A 10,297-nucleotide genomic window follows, 5' to 3' on the forward strand; every position below is an offset into this window, starting at 1 on the left:
CTCCGGGTGACTGTCTCTGAGGAGCGTGGTGTGTTCTCCCTGTGTCTGCGTGGGTTTCCTCCGGGTGACTGTCTCTGAGGAGCGTGGTATGTTCTCCCTGTGTCTGCGTGGGTTTCCTCCGGGTGACTGTCTGTGAGGAGCGTGGTGTGTTCTCCCTGTGTCTGCGTGGGTTTCCTCCGGGTGACTGTCTGTGAGGAGTGTGGTGTGTTCTCCCTGTGTCTGCGTGGGTTTCCTCCAGGTGCTTTGGAATGGAATGGTGCTTTGGATTTGTCTTAAATGGTTTTTAAGACAAATCACCTACTCCAGCATTAAGTTGTAGCCAGAGTAACTGGGGGGTGACAGGAACCAGATGTCTAAAAATTCGAATATATACGCAGTGCTTTGTAAATCAAAACAGCACCCAAATATTTGTATATTTTTTAAATAAATTAGCTGTATTTGTGTGGCAGAAATGGTGAAGCCCGCTTCCTATCACCTATCAAGGTCTGTACATTTCTCTAGAATGAACAAGTGTTACATCACAACATGCAGGCTTCGTTTTTAACAACTCAGACCATGAGCTACGCAGCAATGACAAGTTAAAAGAATGTAATCCTTCCAAAGTGAGATCCTGTTAAATATGTGTGCGGACGGGAAAGAAATCACAGCGGTACCCTGGTAATAATCACATGACCCCACCTCCTCATGTAAAACAAACCCCTTGAAAATAGTCCTTCAAAGGTCATCAGTGCCCTGATATGAACACTCAACTTTCACTCACACTCAGAGACAGACACAGGCCCAGACACACTCTTATCTAAAACGGTGTCAGCTTTCAGTCGTCCTAATGGACTGAAGCTAGGTTGTTTTGGGACAGGTTTGTCCAGGAGACTTGGAGATTCCCTCAGCACAAGACAACAACAAAGGAGTGAGACACGGTCAGAGATATGTAGCCATGTGACACACAGGCAAATAACCCCCCCACCCCACCCGCCAACCCCCTGCTCCTAACAAAGAGCCAGAGTCAGCACACTCTCAACCTGACCTCATCTTCTAAATGAGCTCTTTCAGTTAATTACTCAAGCTCTCTCTGGCCCTGAGTCATTGTGGACAGAGCCCTGTGGCTAAAGCAGGCCAAAGAGACTCCGGCTGGCTCCGTCATCAGGTTGGTAGGACACAGCAGAGAGCACAGAGGGTGGACAGTAACTCAGCTGTAAGTAGACAGACAAGAAACAACCAAGAGTGAACAAACGAGAGAGCAAAAAAGATACTGTGCTGAAGAGAACCAGCATGGGAATACGAGCCTCTCGGACAAACACTGACTAATTTTCAACCACTCAGCCATAAAATGACCACACTTCCATTTGTCAGCTCACACTAATGCTCATTAAAACCATGACACTCTGCACCCTCTGTACAGTGTGTTTTCCCAGCTTTGGAGGTTAGAGGAGATTCCCACCTCCAGTGCATCCTGTGGACAGAGCCCTTCTGAGCCGGATTAAAACATACACACCCTCTTGTGACAAAACCCTTGCTATTCAGTTTCTCTGTATTCCTGTGCACAAGTCAATGGCTGAAATTTTGAAAATGCAGTGGGATTCTCCTTCATTTCCTAAGCTCTTATGTTCTGTATCACATTCGTAAAACACAGTGGAGAGGAATGAAAACGGACAGCAAAAAGACACCAAGGTTAGTGATGCTGCTAAAAAAAAAGTCAAGCTTAATTGTGATTTTTAAAGCAATTTCAGGCATGGAAATAAGAGTCTCTAGGACAAAACGCTGACTGATATTCAACCACTCAGCCATAATGTGACCACTCTCACATTCTCAGCACACACACACACACACACACACACACTCATTAAAACCAGCACACTCTACTCCCTCTGTACTGTGGGTTTTCCCAGCTTTAAAGGAAGCTCATTTCACTCGTTTCACCAGTTTCCCAGCATTGCAAGATGTAAATGAAGTCTTTCTGAGTGGTCTGATGTGAAACACCCCTTCTCAAGAAACTTGAGTTGATAGAACCAACTGTTTATAGGGGGTATGTTATGTAAAGTGTCAGTGCATTTGCACATTAATATGTTTCTAGAGCCCACCAACACACACTGTGAAACAAGACCAGTCAGTCTATTTCAGAAAACAAGCCATTCTGGTTTTGCTCTCCTACCGACGTCTTTAGTATTGTATCCCTCCCTCGTCTGAGCATCTCCAATCACAGCGCTGGATCCCTGTTTATGTGAGAGCGCAGATATGAGGCTGAAACGTGTAAAAGAGTTACAACAATAGTGGAGAAATCAGAGAATCAAGCTAAAAGTGTCAAAAGAAAAAGTGGAGAAAGAAGATAATAGAGCTAAAACAGCTAAAACAAGAGCTTTTCTGTGCCTTGCTTTAAACTTTGACTTGGAACTGGACCGTTTTGAACAGGGCTGTTTGATCCTTGTGGTATTTTGACCACAGCACATGGTCACAGACATTTCATTAAGACCCCAGGACTGTGTTCACTTGTGGAAAAGGGGAGAAAATGTCACATTTAATGTCTTTACAATATTACTCAGCCTTGTAAGTAATACACTGAACCACTCTGAATGGTCATGTAAATCTCACAGCCTGAAAATATTAGTGGCAATCTCCTTGGTTACCATAAGCTACTCAGCTGCATGGCATCGTTATTAAAGCAGGGAGAACACCGGAAAACTCAAAAGTGTGCTGTGAAGAGCTAGAGTTGGGAAACACCTTACTGGACTGGACTGCGTTTTGTGCAGATGGCTGACCTCTGTCATTCTTTTCACCACCCACTCAGAGAAACCCCGGCCAGGCTGCCAGGCTTTGCCAAAACATGTCCAAGTGGGCATCACTTACCGAGGTCTCCATGGTAACTGTTGTCATGGGGAGCTCTGAGGCTGGAGGGTGGTCCGTCTCCATCTCCGTGGGGCCAGATCTGTCCAGTCTTGCGGACGCCAACGATGGTAGCCTCAGAGACCACCACGTGCTGCTGCCTGTGTCTCTTCTGAGACTGCGGTGTTGGGGGGCTGCTGCTGTCCAGAGAGTGCTGAGAGTTCTGCGAAGGGGAGCGGCTCTTGTCCCGAAAAGGCCGGCGGAAAGCAGCCGTGGGGCTGGGAGACACGTGGTTGGACGACTGACCTGAGGAGAAGTCCTCCTCGCTGGACGTCAGGTTCTCATTGGAGCTGCAGTCCGGCGTGTAACCGCCCCCTCCTCCACCCCCAACGTCCTCCAAACTCCCGGGAGAGTACGACCTCCGGGGCCAGGTCAGGTGGAGGTCATCGTTACCTAAGAGGAGACAATATAGCAACAGTATAACTATCATCATATACTAACATTTAACGGTGCATTATTGTTCATAAGGCTCCATGACATTCAGAAGCCTTCTACTAGAGCAGAGGTCTTCAAATTCAGAGCTTTCATTTTCCAATAGCACACCCTGGCACCGGTCCATCGCAGGGCGACACACACTTACACATTCACTCACGCCTATGGTCACCATTGAGTCGCAAATGTGTGGGAGGAAACCCATGTGGACACAGGGAGAACACACCCAACTCCTCACAGATAGAGAAGGCCTCAAACCCAGAACCCCAGGACCCTGGAGCTGTGTGACAGCGACACTGTACACCACCGTGCTGCCCTCATTTGTAACTTGCTTATCCCAAGTAAAGTCTGGTTTATTCAGTTTCACCCAAAAATTCCACCTAGGGCGGAAATATATCACGATATATTTCTTAATTTCGGCACTACGATATAATTCAGATATCGATATGAACCGTAAAAAAATCAGCTGAAAAACGTCCAAGAACAAACACGTAACATGACACCACCACCAATGACCGTCACTCAGACGACAGACGCTATAATAAATAATGTACATCGTCTATGTAGGTGTCTTGGAGCTTTATGAACACTGGCCTACAGTACAGCATTACCAGCATTACCAGGATCTACAACATTCATTCATTCAGCGCCTGGGACCACTCATCCATTTCAGAGCCAACCCGGAATCACTGGGTACAAGGTAGGAACACACCTCACAGGGAGCGCCAATCTATCACAGGTCACCACACACTCACAGACAGGGACACTCTCTGAATAGTCAATTCACCTTGAGGAAATACACACAGACATGGGAGAATGTATGTGTCATAAGATTGAGTTGCTGGTCCAAATCTGATATAAACAGTGCTGTGCTAAAGGTTGAGGCAATGAGAAAATGAGAGTTAGAGAGCTATTTATCGGAGCAGTAACATTACAGTACTGTATATCCCAGGTCTCAACGTCTTACTGAGTTCCCAGAGATTTCTGGTTCAATCCCCGGTGATGTATCAGCTGTTCAAGGCCAGGACTCTTAAGAAAACATCATTAGAAATTCAGCTGAAAGCTAATAGGGTGGAATTGGAGGAAATTAATGAGGAAAATTCAGTACGAACCTTGGTATAAAAAAGTGTGTTCAGCCCCCTTTTCAATGTGGAGATTCTGTTCCTGCCTTTATGCTCAATACCCAAACCTGACCAGAGCTGAGCTCTTTTGACTGTAACTCACAGGTTACACAGACCCTACAATAAAATGTATCACAATAAAATGTACCACGATAATGATACAACGCTTCATATCGCCCACCTCTATCATTACCTCCTGCATGCTCTCTCATCATCACCCTGCCGTCTCCTCCATCTCCTCCCACGTAAACTGTGCTGTACGGCTGGAAATCCGACGGTTGCCACTGCGGCGGTGGAGGCTTGTTTCCGTTGGGCCGGGCCCCACCGTCTCTGCCGGACCTCGGGTTCGGTTCTCCATCTTCACACTCGGCATCGTAGCCGCAGGTGCTCTCGCTGGAGCGCCCCCTGTAGACAGGCCTGGCCCTCAGTTCTCCAGCCACTGTGGCCAGATTGCCTGGCAGAGAGTGGAGGGACCTCTTACGCTCCATTTGCATGGCTTGGGTTCCCAGAGAACTGATCTTCTCAGAGACTTCGCGGTCATTCACTCGGACCAGGCCTCTCTCGTGATGGAACTCCATGTTGGTGTAGAACGGCTGCTTTTCCAGCCCTGCTTTTCCGTCCCCGGCCGAGTGGGAGTTGGCCCGCTTGATGCGCTCAAAGTTGGAGCGAAGCGCGGCCACTCCGAGCCCCATTCCCGGCTTGTCTTTCAGAGACGGATCGGAGGGGAGCTCTTTGTCGGGAGGAGGATGGGGCCTGCGGGGAGAGACCCCTCCTCTCTGTTTGGAAGGGGAGAGCCCATCTGTCTCACTCCCTGGCCCCTGAAGGGGCTCGAAGGCCGACTGGAGCTCCAGGCCGTCCCCATGTGAGGCCGATTTCCTGGCCGGCGGAGGCCTGGGTTTGACCCTCGCTTCTCCTCCTACAGGTTGGAACCTGCTGCGCTCTGCTTGGCCCGGCTCCTGGGTTTGAGGGTGCTGCGAGAGCTGGGGGTCCGGCCCACCTCCCGCCAGAGGGTCTTCGTTCATCTGTGCTTTCCTGAAGCCCCAGCGCTGCCGGTCATAGCTCTTCCTCTCCTTGGCCAGCAGCGTCTGGAGGTAGATCATCCGGAAGCGCTCTTTGTTCACCTCCATCTCCAGTCTCCGGATGGACGCCTTGCACTTCTCCAGCTCCTGCTCGATGCCCCCCACTGACCTCAGCTCCATTTTGGGAGGCTCGGACTCAGGAAACTGAGCTTTCCAGGCCTCGATGAAACCCACCGGCTCCACCATCGCTGACATGAAATTGGTACTCGGGAGTTTTTGCAGGATTTCAAGTGAGTGACAGCTCGACACGAGCGTGCCGAAAGTGAATGTGCTTTTCTAGAAGTGTCCCAAACCTCAGCAGTACACGGATGACCCTGGACAGACCACACTTGGTTCAAGGCTTTTCCAGGGATTGTCCTCAGATGTGTCTTGTCCTAAATCATGCTGGATGTGCTCTTCCAAGGCGAAATGACTATTAACAGTGACCATGCTGGACAAAAGCAACAAGACAGCCCTCCTCGCTTGCATCATCCCCACACTTCACAAACCTCTCAACTCCCAACACAACGACAGCATCCGCGCACGGGCTCAGCTTTGTCTCAGGAAAGCCTCGGAATCGCACTTGATCCCTTCGTCCTGGCCTCATTCATGATGCGCCATCATCTCTTTCTCCATCAGGATCTCCCCTCGGTCCCCGCGCTCTCTTTCTTTTGTACTGACGTCTGCGAAGAACGCCACAAAAACAATGACGACTCCGGAGTTCAGAACCCCCTCCAGTCAGCACACACAGACCCTCGGTCCCGTCGTTTCCGCAAAGACCCCGGATTCGAAGAGATCCCCTCGGTTTTAGCCCATTTTGCAGCGGGTAATTAGCGCGGAGAGGAGATGTGCGCCGCTGCAGCCAACACAGCTACTGTCTGAAGAGGGAGGGGCTTATGCAAGAAAGGGGCGGGACAGGGCCGCATGATTGACACCAGCGGACTGAAATGACGACCTGTGTTAAAGGGGCACTCCACCTACGTGTCAAAATTTCAGGGAAGTGTTTTGTTGTGTTATTACTTGTTAAAAATAAAATAAAAATAATAATAATAATAATAACTTGTGTAAATAAAGTTTTGTTTGTAAAAAGGCATTAAAATCCGTACGTCTGGTTCCTATCTCCCTCAGTGTAAACAAGACCCTCTACAAGTAGCTCAAACCCCTGAAAAACCCTCCTTTAAACAGCAGAAGCATCACTTCTTGGTTTTGTGTGTGTGTGTGTTTGTGTGTGTGTGTGTGTTTGTCTGTTCGCCTTTTTAGTTTATTTACTTAATTTGATTAAAACGTTATATAAATATATTAATTTGTGAGGTAATATAGTGTCAGGTCATTTGTCAAGTAATATATAGACCTTATAACCCAGAAAAAAAGTGTATCTTCTCCTTCAGTTAGATATGAATTCAGCTAACCTTTATTTAAAAGACATTTCAGAAAATATTGAGAATAATCAAACTCTTCTTAAACGGTTTTAATACTACGTTTTGAGAAAGCCCTTGTTTATTGTCGAGCTTTTGTCGTCCTCTGGCGGCAGATTGGAAGAATTACACCATAGACCAAACGCTAGGCCACATCTGTTCCAGTCTCTTTAGTAATATTTATTATTAAGAGGATATTAATAAAGGGTTGCAGCAGCAGCAACTGTTCTACGTGTCTGGAAAGATTTTACACTATAGCTTGGAACATTTTTGCAAGAATTTGATGGCACTCCTTGGTTGTACTCATCTTTCAATTGCTTTAGGTGACATCGCTCTTACTGGAGGCATGTTTTTTTCAGTTCGACTCGTCCAGCTGTAATCTCACCCTTTTTACCTGCAGACTAATTTGCATTTCTATTCTTGTTACGGTATTTGTATTAGAAGGGCAAATTACATTTTATTATATTACCTCAACATTGATTACATATTGGGCGCAGCAGGAAGTGTCTCAGTCACACAGCTCCAGGGACCTGGAGGTTGTGGGTTCGATTCCCGCTCCGGGTGACTGTCTGTGAGGAGTGTGGTGTGTTCTCTCTGTGTCTGTGTGGGTTTCCTCCGGGTGACTGTCTGTGAGGAGTGTGGTGTGTTCTCTCTGTGTCTGCGTGGGTTTCCTCCGGGTGACTGTCTGTGAGGAGTTGGTGTGTTCTCCCTGTGTCTGTGTGGGTTTCCTCCGGGTGACTGTCTGTGAGGAGTGTGGTGTGTTCTCCCTGTGTCTGCGTGGGTTTCCTCCGGGTGACTGTGTGTGAGGAGTGTGGTGTGTTCTCCCTGTGTCTGAGTGGGTTTCCTCCGGGTGACTGTCTGTGAGGAGTGTGGTGTGTTCTCCCTGTGTCTGAGTGGGTTTCCTCCGGGTGACTGTCTGTGAGGAGTGTGGTGTGTTCTCTCTGTGTCTGTGTGGGTTTCCTCCGGGTGACTGTCTGTGAGGAGTGTGGTGTGTTCTCTCTGTGTCTGCGTGGGTTTCCTTCCGGGTGACTGTCTGTGAGGAGTTGGTGTGTTCTCCCTGTGTCTGAGTGGGTTTCCTCCGGGTGACTGTGTGTGAGGAGTGTGGTGTGTTCTCCCTGTGTCTGAGTGGGTTTCCTCCGGGTGACTGTCTGTGAGGAGTGTGGTGTGTTCTCCCTGTGTCTGAGTGGGTTTCCTCCGGGTGACTGTCTGTGAGGAGTGTGGTGTGTTCTCCCTGTGTCTGAGTGGGTTTCCTCCGGGTGACTGTCTGTGAGGAGTGTGGTGTGTTCTCCCTGTGTCTGAGTGGGTTTCCTCCGGGTGACTGTCTGTGAGGAGTGTGGTGTGTTCTCTCTGTGTCTGTGTGGGTTTCCTCCGGGTGACTGTCTGTGAGGAGTGTGGTGTGTTCTCCCTGTGTCTGAGTGGGTTTCCTCCGGGTGACTGTCTGTGAGGAGTGTGGTGTGTTCTCTCTGTGTCTGTGTGGGTTTCCTCCGGGTGACTGTCTGTGAGGAGTGTGGTGTGTTCTCCCTGTGTCTGTGTGGGTTTCCTCCGGGTGACTGTCTGTGAGGAGTTGGTGTGTTCTCCCCATGTCTGTGTGGGTTTCCTCCGGGTGACTGTCTGTGAGGAGTGTGGTGTGTTCTCCCTGTGTCTGCGTGGGTTTCCTCCAGGTGACTGTCTGTGAGGAGTTGGTGTGTTCTCCCTGTGTCTATGTGGGTTTCCTCCGGGTGACTGTGTGTGAGGAGTGTGGTGTGTTCTCCCTGTGTCTGCGTGGGTTTCCTCTGGGTGCTGCAGTTTCCCAACGGTCCAAAAACACACATTGGTAGGTGGATTGGCAACACAAAAGTGTCCGTAAGTGTGAGTGTGTGAGTGAATGCGTGAGTATGTGTTGCCCTGCGAAGGACTGGCGCCCCCTCCAGGCTCCGGACCTACCGCCACCCTAAACTGGATAAACGCTTACAGACAAATGAGTGAATGAATGATAACATATTTTTTCTAATATGCCATTGATTCAAATATTTTATTTATTCAATCATTTATTTGTTTGAGGTTTGTTTGATGTATTTATCTCGCAGGGAGACAAAAAGACAAAGGTGTTTCACCCAAGGTGAGACTTAGCAACTGTGCTCCAGCTTCTGACCCTTGGAAATGTGGACTAATCTGTGTGTGTGTGTGTGTGTGTGTGTGTATGTGTGCTTGCTCACCACTAACACTGATCTGTGAGTCATACACTGGGCAGCCCTCTTCTAGGTTTTGGACCGTGTTCCTCAAATTGTGGGAATAACCTAGACATTGCTTATCATTACGGAATTCAGTGTTTTACATTGCATTTATTACAAACACAGGCGTTAATGTAAGACAGTTTGTCATATAAAAGCTCTAGCCAATGCAACAGGGTGCTCTGGAGCAGCTGCACATGATTCAGTGTGAGCTAAATGGGTGTAAAGCCATCCATCATTGAGCTGTGGACCAGTTCGTGTGCATTCTCTGAAGCGATGGATCTCCATCCAATCCCTGTGAAATGAGCTGGAGTGGTGTTTATGATCCTCAACTCTCAACTCAACTTTATTTATCCAGAGCTAAACACCAAACATTAACACCTGAAGTCCATGGCTGAGTGCTGGCATTTCCTCACAGCTATGTTCCAAAATCTAGTGTAGTGAAGGACTGGCGCCCCCTCCAGGGTGTATTCCTGCCTTGCGCCCAATGATTCCAGGTAGGCTCTGGACCCACTGCGACCCTGAACTGGATAAGCGCTTACAGATAATGAATGAATGAATGAACCTTCCTCTTGTGTATGGGTCTTGACCGACCCGTTTTTGGGTTTTAAATGTGTACAAGCACTGCATAAATTTGTTTATTGCATCAAGACCTTTTGACTTTGTCAGGAACTTCTATTTTAAAAAAAATAATCAATTTTCTTTTACTAAATTATAAAGTGCTCTTGTTAAAATTATGGCTTTTAGGGTCATTGTTGACCCAGGTATCATTTTAAATCAGAAAACAATAACAAGTGCCAAATCTGGACTCATAAACACACTATACACCAACAGCCTACAGCTGTCTCCTCCTACAACCACTCGAGCTTCAGTTTGGGGCTTCTATCTTTGTCTGTTTCACAAAACAAGGAAAGACAGACATGTCTAGACATGTAAGGCTCAGTCAGTGTAGAGTTAGAGTTTTGTAGAGTGTACATCTCCAGTTTACAGTCTGCAACAATGAACAATTAAAACCAATCCTTTCATGGAGAAGGAAGAATAACAAGGTCAACAAGAGGTCAGAAACTAATTGGTTGATAATGAATTGTTTTTAGGGCTGATTTGTTTCTTATGGCTAATTTAAGACAGGGGTCAAAACCCACCCATTAACATAAGAGATGGTAACACAACGCTAACACAGGTGG

General features: G+C 47.8%; 1 protein-coding gene across 2 annotated transcripts in view; it reads right to left on the reverse strand.

Moving 5' to 3' along the window:
• bcr (BCR activator of RhoGEF and GTPase) overlaps positions 1 to 6,328 on the reverse strand; it is a 126,543-nt gene extending 120,215 nt beyond the window's left edge. Inside the window, exons 1-2 of one of the 2 annotated variants that reach the window (XM_066645450.1) lie at positions 4,624 to 6,328; positions 2,842 to 3,270 (exon numbers count right to left, since the gene is read on the reverse strand). In XM_066645450.1, coding sequence (XP_066501547.1) covers positions 2,842 to 3,270; positions 4,624 to 5,704 — 1,510 coding nt within the window. In that variant the 5' untranslated portion in view covers positions 5,705 to 6,328. Of the gene's footprint in view, positions 1 to 2,841; positions 3,271 to 4,611 lie in introns of both variants that reach the window. The other variant, XM_066645449.1, reaches the window with a different exon arrangement.
• Between the last annotated feature and the right edge of the window lie 3,969 nt (positions 6,329 to 10,297).

Source organism: Hoplias malabaricus, chromosome 15, assembly GCF_029633855.1.
Source record: "Hoplias malabaricus isolate fHopMal1 chromosome 15, fHopMal1.hap1, whole genome shotgun sequence".
NCBI classification, from domain to species: Eukaryota; Metazoa; Chordata; class Actinopteri; order Characiformes; family Erythrinidae; genus Hoplias; species Hoplias malabaricus.